General features: G+C 47.9%; 1 protein-coding gene across 21 annotated transcripts in view; it reads right to left on the bottom strand.

The window, feature by feature from the left end:
* CACNA1G (calcium voltage-gated channel subunit alpha1 G) overlaps positions 1–16776 on the bottom strand; it is a 151758-nt gene that overhangs the window by 38027 nt on the left and 96955 nt on the right. For all 21 annotated transcript variants that reach the window (XR_003923343.2, XR_003923342.1, XM_030013969.2 and 18 more), the window contains 5 exons: positions 13284–13384; positions 11964–12087; positions 8920–8988; positions 7873–8057; positions 1000–1126 (listed from right to left, as the gene is read on the bottom strand). Coding sequence is in view for 19 of the 21 variants with exons in the window: in XM_030013969.2 (XP_029869829.1) it covers positions 1000–1126; positions 7873–8057; positions 8920–8988; positions 11964–12087; positions 13284–13384 (606 nt within the window). In the remaining 2 variants the exon portion in view is untranslated. The remainder of the gene's footprint in view (positions 1–999; positions 1127–7872; positions 8058–8919; positions 8989–11963; positions 12088–13283; positions 13385–16776) is intronic.

Here is a 16776-nt window from a genome sequence, read left to right as displayed (position 1 = left end):
CTGCACTCCTGAGACTGAGGATATTGCCAGCAGAGCTGGCAGGAAGCAGACTCAGAAATCTCTATTTCTGCAAGCTTTCAGTTATACAAACTGTCACAATCTGAACGAATCTCCAGGTCAAGGTCTCTCTGGAGTTTACAAACCAACAATTTCAGCTTTGAGAGTTTCTATTTCCCCATTGGTTTATGCCTAGAAGAAAGGTGGAGGGGCGATGTCGCCATGTTATCTCCCAGATGGAACAGGAATGGGATTTAACAGTTTCCCTGAGCAGAGTTTTTCTGGTGGTACATGTCAGGCCTCAGGCCTGACCTGTCTGTGGAGTGGCTGCGGGAAGAAAGCGGAGAAATATCTTGATTTACGTCCCAATGCAAGCAGAGCAGAAGTCCTTGTGGTGGGGAAAGGATGCATAAAACCCATTCTGTGCCTTTGAGGGGGTCATCATGTTGGCTTTTGTATCACTGCATGCAATAGGGAAGCTTCAAGAAAGTTCAACATGTCAAATGACACATAGCCAAGACTTGGAAGTCAGGAATAAACGTGTCTTGTGAGCTCTAGAGAGGCCACACTGGGCTGCTGGGGTGGGGACCAAGAGCTGCATAATCCCTTGGGTCTGAGTCATGGGTCAGGCTGTTAACGATGGCAAAGTTATGGATTCAAAACCAACGCACATTTCTAGAGCTGGGCGCAGGACCTCGATGGAACTGGAGAGGGGCAAAACCAACCCCACTAACTGGTTCTAACCATTGCTCCTTCACCTACAGCTAGGGATGCGTGTTGCTGGGCCACTGTTGTTAGGTTGTAATTGTTACTGAGACCAATAATGGGAATCTGCTTCCTCCTCGCTAGGAGCAAGGAGCGTTCCCCAAGAAGGCCAAAGAGCCCGTTGGTTCGGTTTCAGAAAGGCTTATAGTGTGCCGATTGGTACAGATACGCAGATGTGGGGCCATCTGGAGCTCGTTATGCTTTTGGGTTAGGTGCTGAGGCTTACAGGGGACTCACCTGAACTCCCAGGATCCCAAAGATTATGAAAAAGGCACAGCAGATGACCACGATGTTCCCAATGGGCTTCAGGGAAGACATGAGAGTCTCCACCACCAGCTTCAGTCCTTGGGCTCGACTAATGACTCTGTGGGGGCAAGTAAGCACAAAAGCTATGTTAGTCCTGTTCTTGCCCAGTTCTGCCTCCTATCAAGGTAGAAGATGTGGAGAAAACAGCACGAGGGCATTTTTTAGAATGGCAAATAACTCAAAAATCACGATGGAAGAAGTAGTTCCGGAAGATTGACCTGTGAGATTATAGAGGTGTTTGAGGGAAAGGGGTCTCTGCCTACACATGCAGCTTTGCATAAAAGAAGAGGAGGAGACCACATATGAGGGGCTAGGCCAGAAAAGTCACTAGAGAAGGACCTAGGAAAGGAAGCTATATAGGCTAGTCCCATATTTTTCAAACTTGGAATGACAGTTTTTATCTAACTTACTACCTAATCTTGATCCATTTGCTGATCAGCATCCTCTATTTACCATTCACTAGAATACAGTCAAGCCTTGGCATTTTCCTTTTCCTATCATTCAGTCCAAAAAGCTCTCTAGGTTTCCAGCCTTGATCACACCTTCCATGGAATCCAGCCTCTTGGTTTGGGCCATCCACAAACACACACCTTTATGCCCGTAGCCTGTCCAGGACTGCAAAGAGAGGGCCTCCCAGTGTCCATTCCTGTGTAGATTTAGGCAAGGCTCTTGATTTCCCTGTCTCAGTCTGTGAAATGGAGCAGCCACTCTTACACAGCTGCCTGCACATCTGTAGTGATTATAGAATCACAGAATGGTTTGGATTAGAAGGAACCTTTAAAGGTCATCTAGTCCAACCCCCCTGCAATAAGCAGGGACATCTTCAACTAGATCAGGTTGCTCAGAGCCCCATCCAGTCTGACCTTGAATGTTCCCAGGGATGGTGCATATACCACCTCTCTGGGCAACCCCTTCCAGTGTTTCAACACCTTCATTGTAAGAAAAGCCCTGTATGTGTCCTTATAGTGCTGCTACGTACAGAGACCAGAGCTACCCCTCAGCACCATCACAGTGTCCGCTTTATACCCACTGTACAACCCCAGCTACTGAACCAGTGGTGTCCTCCAGGTGAAACTTCACCAGCAGGACCACAGGCATCTAACCTTACTTCTGTAGATCCCCTCTCACTGGTACCATACAGAATTTCGTAACAGAGGATTAGATCATATGGGAAGGTTGAGGAAGAATAACGTGGACATCATGATGGAAGCAGGTCAAAAAAAAAAAAAAAAGAGAAACTGTACTATACTACTATACTCTCAAGGACACGCTACAATGAAAGGACAAGGCTTGTGTGATTTAGAGAAGCCATCTCACCATGCTGGGCAAGATGAGCAAGGTATTCAGGCTCACAGACCTGAAGGTGGAGAGCTGGGGGACCGAGAAAGGCATCTGAAGAGGTTGCATGCCTCCCTCCTCTTGATGTCAACTGGAATTAAGCATTTCACCAGCGCTGTAAATCAATTTGTACTGATGCCATAGAAACTGTGCTTTCCCAAGGCAGAAATAGCTGTCTGCTGTTAAAGTCAGAGGGAGGGAAGCACCTGTGTGCTTCTGCGTACTGGCTGGTGACTCCTTTGAACGCTTGGCACTCAGAAGTGCCACAAAGTTCCCCACCTTCTTGTTTCCCCCTGGTTCTCTCTTTTGCCATGGGAGTTTTCTCACCATCTCTCCCGTTTCGCCCCAAGTCTGACTGCACCACCTGAAGCGCAGTTGGAGTTTTTTTGCCTGGAGAGGATCCAAGTTCTCCTCCTCTCTCCCCCTCCCGGGCATGGTGCTCCCGGCAGAGGTCCCCATGGACACATCCACATGCCTGACACGCATGGCCTTAGCTGGGACCTCAGCCAAGCCTGCACCAACCCTCTCCTGCCCCAGAGCCAACAGGTTTAGCAAACCGCAGCGCTCAGTGCACAGGCACCAGGTCTTTCAAAAACTGTTGGCTTTAAACAGTATCCTGAAAAGCTAAAAATTATTTCCCTTTTTTCTGGTTAAATATTTACTCGAAATGTCAAGGATAACTCATCAATTATCATTTTAAAAAAGAAACAGATGGTGGTATTTTTATCCACTCCCTTGCCAGCGAAACACAAAAGGCAGATGCTGCTATTCCTCACGCTGGGTGTCTCTTCCAGGTAGCTGCTGTGGCTCCCTATTTCAGACACCTGGGCTTTCCTGATGCTCAGATCTGGGTTATTTGGGGGAATTAGCCTGGGGGGAGGTGAGATGGCTCAGGAAGCAGAAGGCTGCCCAAGACGGAGATGCCCCAGGGGACGGTGTGGACCCCACGCAGCCACGGCAGCGTGAGACTGGTTGGCATGGGCTGCCAAAACAACCCACGTCAATCAGCGCAGGCTGAGGTCCTCGCTGGGGCAGCTACGCTGCTGTTGCCACGTCGTACCTGCACCGAGGCTGAAAGCCGAGCCGAGGCCAGCTAGCAGAGGAGGCTCACAGCAGGTTAGTGTGCCCGACTCAATGAGCTGGTTAATCCAGCGTCCGCAGGGCCAGGGCTCTTCCTCCTCCGTCTGAGTGGACAAAGCAAGAATTGGGCTGGGCAGTCTGAGGCTGAAGCTCTCTTCTGGATCTTCAGATGGTCTAAAGACCTCGCCATACCTCACGTATTACCCTCACACAGTCCTGGGTGAAATACTACAACTGCCAAACTACGGATGGGAAACTGAGGCGTGGGAGGACCGCAAGCCATGCTCTCAGAGGTACGCAGGCAACACATTTCCAATTATTTCAATGGAAATTAGGCACTTTGGTGCCTTTAGGGATCCTGACTTAGGTATTCTGTCCACTGTCACACAGAGTGGAACCAAAGTCAGGTCTTCTAAATTGAAGGCCTGTAGTCTAAACTATTGGAGCATCCTTAAATTTGGGGGAACAAGGAAGAAATTTAGTCTCCAGAGTCTAAAGTTGATAATCTTCTCCAACACTTATTAAGAAAGCCTATTCTAGAAATAATAAAGTGATTTCCCTTGTGAGATACTATTTGGTATCCAGTAGAGAGAGAAAATAGGAGGTTACTTGTCTGACTTCGCAAAGTCATGTGTGTTGAGAAAAAAAGGGCTGAGAAACTGCAGCATTTGGCTGCTTTCAGTGTTTTGATCAACCAGGGAATTCCTCAAATGAGAATGCATGAGGGTAAAAGCTGCCACCAGTTTAGCTCCATGCCAATGCTGTTTCCAGCCCTACAGGGAGAGAAGACTTTGAAAAGATTTTGAAAAATAATAGTTCTCACTAATGAAAACCTTCAGACCTTGGAGCTGCCTCAGACTAAGGGCCTGATCCAACGTCAAGGCAAGCCTGTTCAAAGACTCCTGCCGCTCTCCTGACAGTCTGACAACTCTCTAAGAAGTGCCAATGAAATCCTCAGCATTTCCAGATTATTAGTGTCACCTCCAATATTTCAACATACAGCATCCCCGCACCTCATCAATATTGCCCAAGGTCCTGCTGATATCAGGCTTGCAAACCCACCACTCCTGCAATTTATTGCTGAAGGATCCAGCTGATCTGGAGCCCTCCAGGCGTGCCAGAGCCGTAGACTCACTGAGGTTCCACCCAGGACAATTCCAGTCTGCATTAGGCATATGACAATTGGGGAAATTGAAAGGAGACCTCCTTTTTATTTTTTTCAGTGTGAAGAAATGTTAATCCCTTGAGTTCCTCCTGGTTCTGCTGGTCTCAGCATTCCCAACACTGTTAAACCCCTGGTGTGAGACGCGCCAAACTCCAAACCCACTGCCAGCCTCATCCCAGCTGGATCACATTTACTAACATTAAGCCTGCTAGCCTCATCAGAGCTCTCAGAAGTAGCAGCACTTAGATGAAGTAGCAGATCAATGTTAATGAAGACCTTCCTCCACAGATTAAAAAAAAATTAGCAAAGGTCATAATATGATAGATAGAAAAGAGTCTATGAAATGACTATTTCGTACTGCGATGGTATGAAAAGTGAATAATTTATCCATCTGCTTTGGAAGTCAAAGCCCAGGCTCTGTAGAGAGTAAAACAGCACTGAAGTCCATCCACATTAAATGTGAGTACATTTTCAGTTTTGATTTCTCTTGTATCTTAAGCTGCAACACTTGATCCCAACAACAGCAGGTTGAACGCATTAGGAAGGAATGTTATTGTATAAGCAATCCCTCTACTGGCTGAAACATCAGAGGGTCATGGAAACATCTTTAAATGTCACTCCTTTGTGAATATATTTTTGGAATTCTGGTCATAAAGCTGGGCTCGAATCCTCATGGATTCAATTTGGAGGCTGATAATCAATCATGCAATCAAAAGCCCGTGATTGGCACACAGGCCAGGGTTTTTTTAATGCCTGGGCAAAAGGCACAAGCATGTGTGATTTGTCTGCTGTGTAAAGCAACGGGGTTGTTTTCACAGGAGAAAATAAGAGACAGAACGAGGGAGGTCTTTTGCAAGACGAACCCCTTCAGACAATCAACCAGGAAAGCCAATGCAGAGACGACGAGGGCTGTCCCTGCTCTCGAGTGTGTCACCCACAGCCGTGGCTTGGCTTCTCACTGAGGGTGTCCTCCCTGCAGCCCTGCTCCCGAGTGCCCACAGAAAGGGAGGGCAGAAGGAGCCAAGTTGGCTCCTCTGTGGTGGGACAGATCGTCCGCTTTGGTCTCTGCCCTACGCCTTCCTGGAAAGGAAAAACATTCGCTTGGCCTCCACTGGGGACTTCACCCGGACACGGGGACCGTAGCCACGGTGTGCAAAGAACTCAGGTCGCCCGTCCCAGCTGTCATCCCATGTTGATCCAGCTGAACATCCCAGGCAGTGGCGATGTGATCCCCAAGCCACATGGCGCAGCCCGCGGCAAAGGCAGAGCGGGCAGCTGCGGGCAGAGGCGTGCTCAGGGCAGCCCAGATGTGCATCACAGAGGCAGATGGGTTTCCACATGCGGAGATTTATGACTTACTGAAAAGCCCCCAGTTTGATGGCTGCTTTTTCATTTCCTACAAATCTAATTACAGGGGAATAGAACTGATTGTGAACATATTTAGGGAATGGGCTTGTTGCTGTCTTTTTACATTTCCTTTGTAGCAGAAAGCAGCATGTTGGCTGAAAACATTTACACACTCTCTTGAGAAAACATATCAAATGCCAACAGGGATGGAATAGCAATGGAAGAGCCTAATCCTACACATGCTCCAGATGGCAGGTCTTCCTCCAGCCTGCAGTTACTCGGTGCATTATTCCCCATAACTGCAGACTACTCATGCACATAAGTGGCTGCAGAGAAAGGCTCTACTAAACAAAGACCCAGGCCCTGGCCAGGCAGACCTAGAGATCTACAAAGAAGCATACAGGGCTTTTACTAGGTCAGACAGGCAACTCTAGCAGGGTTCAGCACAACCCAAGCCAGGTGACTCTAGTAGGGCTCAGCACAACCTGAGCCTCTTCCTCTAGATCCGATTTAACCACACCACCTCAAAAGAGAAACTTGCATTCCACAGTTCAGAGATGGGAAATCAATTCTTCTTTTATCCAGAGCCATTCAGATTGTTTTGTAGGTTTTCTTAACACGGGTCAAAAATCAGCCGAAACAGAAGAGCAGAGCAGATCTACCGAACCAACAATCTGGCAGAAACTACCCCCAGAAACTAGAGTTGACACGGAGATGCCAGGGGACACATGAAGAGAAAAAAGTCTGAACTGGAGTCATGTAGGAAGACAGTCTAGTCACATGGTCAGGGAGCTGAACCACACCAATGGCGCTATCTGTCCAGATAAAAATGATCAAAAGCAGCTCACGTCCTAAAACTCACCAGGCACAACATACACATAGCCCAATTTAATGGAAAGTCTTTCATAGCTGTTGAGAATATTTGAAAGATATACGTATAGGCACAGCCATTGTTATTTAGACTTATTATTCACACAGGGGTAGTAAAACAACATTTTCTGTCAGAAGCAGGGTCTTGTTTTTCTGTCCTGAAAGAGAAAATCCTGACTCAAAGAGAACCTTTTATGAAGGAAGCAGCAGTAAGATATGACAGGCACACAAAGATGCTTTGAGCAGGAAGGTTTATTAGCTGCTGCATAACAAGAGCAGCAACAATGGTATTAAAGAGGGACTGCATTTAGCATGGAGAGAAACCTTCATGCCTCGGGGTACAGGACAAAACGGATGCCTATTTGGAAGAGGCTGGTCCTTGGGCAGATTCTTGTCAGAGGGGTGCCTGCCCCTGGGGCATGGGATACTTCCTGCTGTCAGAGACGGGGGACCAAGTTAGCAGGACAATTGCTTTCATCTTTTCGGGCATCTTTTCAAAATAAATGTCTCTGTAAAATTAATGGGGAACTGAGGGAAAAAAAAGCTTCTTTGCATTCTAGGTTAAGCAACAGTTTAGTCTCTGCTTCCTTAAAAATGATCTGCCACCTGCTACTAATTTCCTTCTTTGTTATGAAAGCCATTGACTGCCTGAAGGAAAGGGGGAGAAGAAGCTGTTAAGCTGCACTTTACACAGAGCAAATGAGAACACAAATAGCAGGGGATGTGTGTTTTAATGAGCAAAAGAGGCATTGATCAGTTTACTACTGCACTTGGGGCTGCTCCCAAAACACAGCGAGCGCCCGGAGCTCCTTGCGGCTCTGCAGGACCTGCGGACGCTCATTGTCTGCGGAGCAGCAGGAGGCTGGGCACAACACTGGTGACAGACGCCGTGCCCTCGTCTCGCCTGCCCCTTCCCTTGCACAAATGCTGCTGCTTGCAAGAGAGGCTCAGTTCCCCCTTTGGCACACACCCTACGCTAATCCTCTTCCTCATCCTCTGCTTACCTTAAGGGCCGCAGCGTCCTCAGCAGTCTCAAAACCCGTAGCATCCCCAGGATTTTCGTGCCGCTGTCTGACACCATTGAGACCAGGATGTCGATGACGGAGATGAGAACCAGCACCCCATCCAGCACGTTCCAGCTGCTTTTCAAGTAGGCTTTCTCCCCAAAACACAAGCCTAGTGCCACCACCTGCCCGGACACCAAGTTGCAACAAATTATGACTATCGCATCCAATATGTTTCTTCCAGTTAGCAACCTGCTGAGAACGCATTATTTACAGATACAAGTCTGTGAGTCCATTTGCTTCCCAGTATAGAAGCCTAATTAGACAAATCAGCAAAGTGTTATATTGCAAGGATTGTAAAAATACCTCTGCAGAAACATCCCAGATTGTCCCTTACAGCTGATGTATTTTTAATGCAGCTAAACATAGCTGCACAAAACTGTTCCTAACGTTTAGCTCTGGTGTAAAAAGTTTGATTGTATTTTGTTCCTATAGACTGCTGGAGTAAAGGTTCAGAGTGGCTGACCCAAAGCAATCATTTACAAGCTTTGCAAATAAAGAAACTAGAGAAACTTTCCAAAGAAAAAGCAATTGTTCTGCAAGATGATTACGAATTACACTAGAGAGATTTACAGCAAGAGGTTTTTGAGCCTCCTGCCTCAAATCCAGCAAAGTGTTTCAACGTGCTTAAGTCTCTCCCTCCCCAGGAAAGCACATAGCTGCTTAGGTTGTTGAGGACAATTGGTTGTTGAAGACAATAGGACTTACATGCACGGTTGAAGTTAAGCATTTGCTCCAGAGCTTTGCTGAATAGGAAAGGATTGCTGAATTGAAGCATCCCATTACTCGTATAATGGTGTAAATCAAGAGCAACTTCAGTGAAATTGTTCTGATGTAAAATGTGCTCAGAATAAGGCATGTGGTGGGTGAATATGATTCAGAAGAGGAACCTTGCTCGTAACTGGTAGACCTAGGGGTTTTGATAGTCCACTCTTATAAAATATCACTAATATAATACAGGCACACTTATCCTCCAGCTTCATTTACCTTAACCGTCATCTCAGTCAGGAAGATAACTGTAAAGATGTAGTTGGAGAGCGTTAGGAAAATCCGTTCCTATGAAAAAGAGAGACAAAGTTTTATAGCCCGCTCTCTGCAGCTGTACATCTCCCTGTGCATATTTGGGTGGTTGCTAACTGTCCTCCAGCTTCTGTGCTGAAACAAGTCTCAGACTGTTTGCTCGCAAAGAGGGGAAAATCCAAATATTTAGATAACAACAATCCGCACAGTTCAGCCCTGCCAGCGGCCGGGTCCGTGTCAGCACCATGGACAGGGGCAGGTGCCGGCACCTGCCCCCAAATCCCCCCATCTGCCCCAAATCCCCCCATATCTGTCCCCAAATCCCCCCATATCTGCCCCCAAATTCCGCCTCCCCCTCTCCCCCCCAGAAGAAACAGGGAGATCTCCCCCCTCCCTTGGAGCACGCTTGACAAATCTCTACCTGCCCCTCACTTGCGGACGTCACCGCACAGTGCAAATATCACTGAGCTCCCAATTCTCCTAGAAATTAAGTCAATATTAGCGTGGCTGTGCTGCAAGGCAAGCAGGACCGATGGGAAGCCAAAGCACAGCTGGCAGGAGTTGTCACAGTTCCACCGAAGCCAGTGAAGCTCTGGGGGTTTATGCCAGCTGAGACCTGCCCCCAAAAGGTTGATTCACTCACCCAAAGCCACAGGCTAGACCTGGGCGTGAAGCCCAATAGCCTCATCTCCCGGTCCCCTGCACTATCCACCAGACCATGCAGTCCTCACTGCCACGGCTCTGCAATAGCAGCTAGTGATTACAGATGAGACCATGGACTGGTTCCCTATCTGTAGTTAGCAGAAACCTTTCTTTTTAATGATGATCATTAAATAAATTACACTTTTCCCTAATCCCTGAACAATCTCTGATCGCCTGTACTGAGAAATGGACAGCAGAAGGCGGAGGTTGGAGGAAAGGTGATGCGCATGCACGTATGCATGTGTGCATACAATTGAACCAGCCCCAGTTCTGCTAATAACAATTTTGGATTTATTTCTGCCTCTCCCTACAGAGCAGTCCTGTAAGAGATGCAGATCTCTCGCTCAAAATGAGAAGCAATTTAAACAAGACAAAACACCTTGGCAACTCTCTCTCTTGCCAGATCATGATTTACTGAAAGTGACTCAGGAACCACAGAGTAGCTTGTTTCCATACGGGGTCCATAATTAATTAGGTCCTAGACCTGCACTGTGACTGCCTGAGCTGTGATAGGAAACGTCTCCAGCCGTTAGCTGACTGCCACACAAAAGACTGCTGTAGAGAGGTAGGCAGTGTGCAGGAGAACGAGAGTAGGGACCTGCTTGTGGAGCTGGAGATAAAACAGCAATAGCATGGAGGAGAGACTGAGGATATTACATTCCCCTCTGGCAAGCGTGTGGCTATTTTGAAGGATAATCTCCCCGGCCCATGTCGCGCACTCTGCGATGGGGAGCGTGTGTTGGCTAGCAACAGCATCCCCTGTTCTGATAAGCCAGCTGAAACTGGGACAGGGAAAGAGAACTCGTTTGAAGCAGCTAGAAAATCCACAGCTCGGGGAAACAAAGTACAATTATTTTAAACAACTCAAGCTAAACTAACTCTCTCGGTTTCCAGATGAGAGGTCCATCAGCGCAGGCAGGGCCCGCGCACTCCTCCTGGTTCCTCTGCTCCCTGCCCCACCGGTCAGGATCCCCCTTCTCCTCCCTGCTGCTCCCAGGCCGTGGTCTGGCTCAGCTCCAGCCCTGGATGACCCATTTTGGTTCTCTTGGTTATAACCTGATGCTGATGAACTTCACACCAGTCCCTGTCTCCTTTCCTCTCCGCACTCTTCCAATGCCTGGGGACACCACAGCTCATCCTCCTCCTTTCATACACAAAGAACTGGGTTTTTGTGCTACATCTCTTTGCTGTGGACTCCTGGGACTCATGCATGTCACCCCATTCCCTTCATCTCTGTGTAACTACAGTTCCTTTTGGAGCCAGCCTTGGTGAATGGTGACTCTCAGAGGACACAGCGAGGGGCTCCAAAGAAGCGTTTGGGATTTCAAGGGACATTCTCAGGGTGCCCCATTTGCAGAACAGCAGGGTGATTTCCTCCTGCTAGATCGGCTGGCAGGGAGTCCTGCTCTCTTCTTGTAGCTGTGAGTTGGTGCCCCATGACTGCATAATAACCGAAAGAAAAAAAAAAGGATTTAGGGGAGGGAACAGTGGGCAAATTATTACAGTAGGGAGGACTGCTAGGGAAAGCTTAAAATAGGCACAGAGCAGCCAAGACTCCAGTTTTAAGGTCTTACATTGAAGATCCACAAAAATGAACAGCCTGACACGCCTACATCAACAAAACAGGATTCTATACGATTGCAATATGAGCAGTCTTTCGCAATACATCAGCAAGAGCCCAGCGTATCTCTCAGCCACAATCTATGCTAAAATAAAAGAGCAATGGGATGATTCTGCCCCTCTGATTGATGGATGTTGGTGCTGTGAAGGTCTGGTTTGAGAAATCCTTACACCGTCTACTAAAACAAAATGGTTCAGGGAAATAGCATTACCGTGCGTGTACCAATTCAGTTTGTCTTGTGTCGCAGAGAGCTGATACACAAAGGGGAGAGAAGAGTATGAAATGAACAGTTTCCCCCATTCCCTTCGCACCACGCATACGTGCCCATGGAGAACAGATGGAAGAAACGAACATTGTGTTGAGAGAGGAAAAGTGTTTGAAGGTTTATCAGAGAAGGAAACTGAGACAGATGTCATGCTTATGTCATGTGTTAAAACCTTGATTGTACTTGCAGAAATGGGATATTCAACACATTGCAGGCCATGAGCTCTGCTCTTGTACTTTGAAAGGACACTGGGTAGGGGCCAGGAGAGTTGCTGTACCTAATTCAAAGGATATGCAGGGGGTGTTGGCAGCTTCCCATTTAAAAAAGAGAAAGAAAGTGAGACCAAGCGCACAGCAGTGGGGTCCAAGCCACGGGTGTTGGCTCCACGAGGAGCACAGGAAAACATTAACCTCGGAAACTCACAGCACTGTGAGGCTCAATTTTGGGTCGTTCCATGGCAATGGTAATGCAATTCAGGAAAATGATCACCAAGACGATATGATCAAACATCTTGTGTGTGATGATTTTATTGCACATCAGACGGAATCTGCCAAGAAAGAAAAAAAAAAAAAAAAAAAAGAGGACATACAGACTAGCTATTAATGCTCGACTGCCTGGGGAGAAACACAGCAGCTCGACGCATGGCAGGGGAATCAAGCGCTCCGTTTGCAAAGCAGATGAGCTACAATCTCCCAATCCCCTCCCTGGCAGAGCCGCATGCTGCGGGCAGATCGGGGTATGAATAGAATAGGATCCGAGCTACAGAATTAGGCCACAAATTTCAAGCCCTGATAATGTTCACGGGGGGCTTTGGGTCACTTGAAATGGAGCAGCTGCTTCCACAACTTGGACATGAAGCCAGGTTTGGATTTGACCCCCTACCTGGTCCGAAGCGCTCAGGTTTAGCTTAAATAAGGGAAGAAATACTCCCGGCAAGCCCGTAAGGGTTGAGCGCACATGGAACAAAGGGACAGAAGCTATTTATTGTGACAGATGGCTGTACACTGACCCAGGATTTATAATACCGTATTACATTTCCTGAAGTCTGTTTCTGAAAATCTCTCTAATCTTTGTATGAATGAACTCGAATGCTGTCCAGGGCCCACCAGCTCAAACACGGGAAACCCTCGTTGAGCGTGGGTGCACGTTCAGGGAAACATGCAGGAGAGCGTGGAGCCACAGACGGCCCCGGCGCGGCCGGGCTTTGGGAAGGGCAGAGCTGGGGCTCTGCAGGCAAGGAGAGGGTGTTTTCTGGGGGTTGTTGGGAGAGGGAGGAAGGGAAGGGGGAGGACAGAGAAGTCCAGGCTGAGAGGCAGGTTTAGGAGGTCAAGGAGCATCCTTTGCTGTGTTGTAAGTGTGCAGCAGGGGCAAATTCAGTTTCTCTGCTTAATGCAGCGCCTCTCCTCCTTGCTTCAAACTCCCCATGCTCCATCAAGTAAAAAACTTGCAGAACACTAGCATCACTGATGAAGCAAACGAACTTGATAAAGCTGCAGCCGTGCCCTGGGCTATGGGTCTCTACTGGACACTGCTATGCCAGGGCCATGCCTGCCCCGGAGCAGCTCTCTGCATCTGGCAGCCGTTCGCTGCGTGACCCCAATGTAGTGCTCGAGCAGGGGAAGGGCTGGGAGTTTTGTGGACTGACACGTAGAGACCCATCTAGGATAGATGGGCAGAGTGAGCCATTGTAATGAGGGCATCCGTGCCCGGCACGCCGCTCCTGCTCAAGGGCAGCTGCCTTACCTTGAGTGAGGGGCGAAGATGTAGATGGACCAGGAGTCTCTCTGTTTGCAGCAGGTGGGGAGACGTGCCCGTACCCATGCCTTCATGCGGTCCCTTTTGCTCTAGGAGGAAAACGTACAGCAGAAACGTACCAGGAGGAAAACACAGAACTGTTAAAAAAATAACCCCCCAAAACTTCCAAGTGAAGGACTCAGGGCAATTTTTCACTGAACACATATCTCCAAGTGCTCAGTAAAGCTGAAATAAAATGATCTTCCCCCAGAAAAGACCCCACTGGGCAGGGGAAGGAGCTCTGGCAGCCAGGCGAGGGCTGTGCCAGCCTTGCGAGCTCACAGGGTTTGGTCTTGCTTCTTCCTCCGCACGGTAACTGCATCTGGCACACAGTTAGCCAAGAGGACAAACATGATTAATAAAACCCTTGCCCGGAGGACTGATAACACGCTCCAATCAGCCTCAGTCCCTCCAGATACTCATCAGATGCTTGCCTGAATCTTCTAAAGGTTTTGGGGGGTATTTTTGTGGGGTTTTTTGTTGGTTGGTTGGTTTTTTTAATACAGAATGCTTATGTCAGAGCTTATAAACAGAGCAGAGAGGGGGATTCCTGCTGCTTGCTGGGCTAAGCCCTATGTCCATACACCACTGGAAAGCCGAAGAAATTGTTTGGGACCCAAGTTTTGGTCCAGGAACACAATGGTGAGCATCTGCCTCTCATTTAGCATGAACAGATTAGATGGGAGATTATAAAGCCAGAAGGTAATACCATGGCCAGCCTGACCTTCTGCATGAACATGGGCCATGCGATTCCCACAAATTAATTCCTGCTTGAAACCACAGCGCATCCTCAGCCACCCATACTTATGTTTTAGACCGTCTGCAAGGTCGTTTAAGGCCAGGAGGGCAGGTTGTAAAAGCCTTGGCCAACAGGTCAACTGACGACATGAAAAATTGGATGCCGAGGGGAAGCCTCCTCCTGGCTGCAACAGCCTCTGGATTAGGTTTGTCGCCTTCTCATCGATAGGTCTCCGAGGGGAGGTCAGGATCTTTAATCCAATTGACATTGCGGCGCTAGCGCCTTGCGCATGGACAACCAGCAGAAGGCAGGCAAACATCTCACCCAACACGCCAGGGCTTTTCCAGCCCTTCCAAATAGAAGCACCAGAAGATAAATCCACAAACCGGTGTGTGCAATGTCACCACAATGTTTTGCATTTACAGATAAATAAAAATGAATCCTTGCTCTTTCATTACCCTTATTTCCCCGCTACCACCTGGGCTTGGCTGTGCATGCATGCAGGAACGTGGCCACACAGGCTCTTTGAAGCTTTCTCCTGCAGATGTTCAGAAAAGGAGCTGCGAAGCCCAGCGCAGGAATCGCTGCTTACACCCCAGGAGCACCCGGACCCCGGGGGCCAAGGCACTTTTATTTATTTCATCCTGGAAACAGGGAGGGGGATTCGTTCGGAGCCAAACTGTTAGCAACTGGAGGTACTCTGGACTGCAAAAATGGGATTTGTTAGGGTAATTGAGTGGAACGGAGGAAGTGCTTTCTGTTCTTATATGCACTCAGCCAGGGGTCTCATTAGCGATGAGTAACAGCTAGGGTAGTGTCCGTTTTAATGAAAGCACTCGGTGACAACCTGAACCCTTCAGAAAACGAAAACCACCTTGTGAAAACAAGAAAAGTTTGAATAACAAAAAAAGCTGGATCTTTCTACCGCTTTCCTTCAGCCGACCATCCTTCCCTCCCCTTCTACACAAACACAGACCATGCCACGACACACCAGTAGGTTTTGGCCGTGTCTTGGCCATGTCTTGGCTGTTTTCACATCCCTTTTCCAACTCCAGGCAAGGAGTCGGAACTTCTCCCTTCTCTCTAAACTGTTTAATAGAGCATGCATCCTTGGGGTTGCGTTATCCCTTCGAGCAGCCTAGTTAGTTTAATTATCCATAGATTTAACAAAGGTAAATAAATGGATAAAAATCAAGTGTCTGCTCAAAGTTGCGGTGAGAACGATTGCTACTCCAGCCTCTGGACATGGAGTAATAGCTGCGACTCGGTCCAGTTCATTTTGCAAGCTGGAAGGTTTCCAGAAGTATCTATTATTCAAAGCAGTTCTGGTATTTATCATGGGGATTTGTAGTGAATGGTAATGCGTCAGCAGCACAGAATGCTTCTTTATATTCCTTTTGTCCAATTTTAATGCCAAAGATATTTTGGGGTTTGGCTAATTGTTGCAGCTTGCAGTTCATGGGCTAAATCAGATAACAAAGGCAAAAAGTGATCTTCCATCATGTCTCTCTATTCAGTGTGTTAGAGTAAGGGTGAGCACTGGGCTTGGCCGGCGCTGGCTCAGCCAGGGCCGCAGCCCGGCTGCTCTGTACGGGGCCAAGTACATCCACAGAAATCTAAAGTCAAAGGAATTACTCCAGATTTCCACCAGTGGAACAGCGCAGTTCAGTTAATTTGAGCCAAATGTAAGATATTTGTGAAATAAAACCCAAGCATTTCCAGCCTAAGTCCCATCAAATGCTTTCTCCGTGAGGTCCAGACACGCATCAACTGCTTACAATCAGGCTGATTGCTGCTTAAGCCTGCATTATGTTCAAAGCGATATATCAATTATGTGGTTTAAATCATATCTATTTGTTCATAAAACACACCTGGACAGGATGAATAAAGATGCGGGGGGAGAAGAAAACTACGCTTTAATTCAGTTGCCAGTAACTTAGACAAAATCTCCCTGGGTAAGACCACCCAATGTCCCCCCGCCGGCACGCAGGCAGGAGCCAAGACGTGGTGCGATGCTGGCTGCTAACGGGCAGCGGTGCTGCCTTCACCCGGCAGCACGCTAACAGGGCCCTCCGATCCCACAGCAAGGAGAGCTGCTGATAAATAACTGCTTTTTTTTTTTAGGACTTTCAGATATTAATGTACTTCTGAGGGCAGGATGAAAGGCAGTTGGCGTTGAAAGATGACTGATGCACTCCTTGGAGTAAGGGAGAGGCTTAGATTTATAAAAGATTTATTATAAGGATGAGGGGAAACTGCTGAAAAACACTCTACAAGCTGCAACGGACCTCTAGGCAAGCTGGAAGCTGCACAGAGGCACTCGGGACCTGATTATTTAATTTTAAATATGCAGCAGGGGCAGGCTGAGAGGGTTTGGGGAGCGGCTGGACTGCACACCACAGAAAAAAAGTGCAATAGGCAAAGGGGAAAGGAGCCGCAATTGCAACACATCAATGAGGTTTCTGGGAGGAGGGGACACATTTGGTTGCAGATTCAATATTTCCCTCACTTTCTGCTCTGAGCACTCAGCAATTTGGGTAGGAAAGCACCCAAAAGCATCCAAAATCCAGCAGACATGAACAACAAAGACCTCACAGCAGATCCCTGATCTTCGTCACAGCCACGAGAACCCAACCAGGCAGCAGATCGCTCTCTCCGTGAAGTTTCTCCTTGCCTGCATTCATGCAATGAAGAACAGATTTC

Source organism: Aquila chrysaetos, chromosome 5, assembly GCF_900496995.4.
Source record: "Aquila chrysaetos chrysaetos chromosome 5, bAquChr1.4, whole genome shotgun sequence".
Classification (NCBI taxonomy): Eukaryota; Metazoa; Chordata; class Aves; order Accipitriformes; family Accipitridae; genus Aquila; species Aquila chrysaetos.
This window is presented reverse-complemented; position numbering and strand designations above follow the sequence as displayed.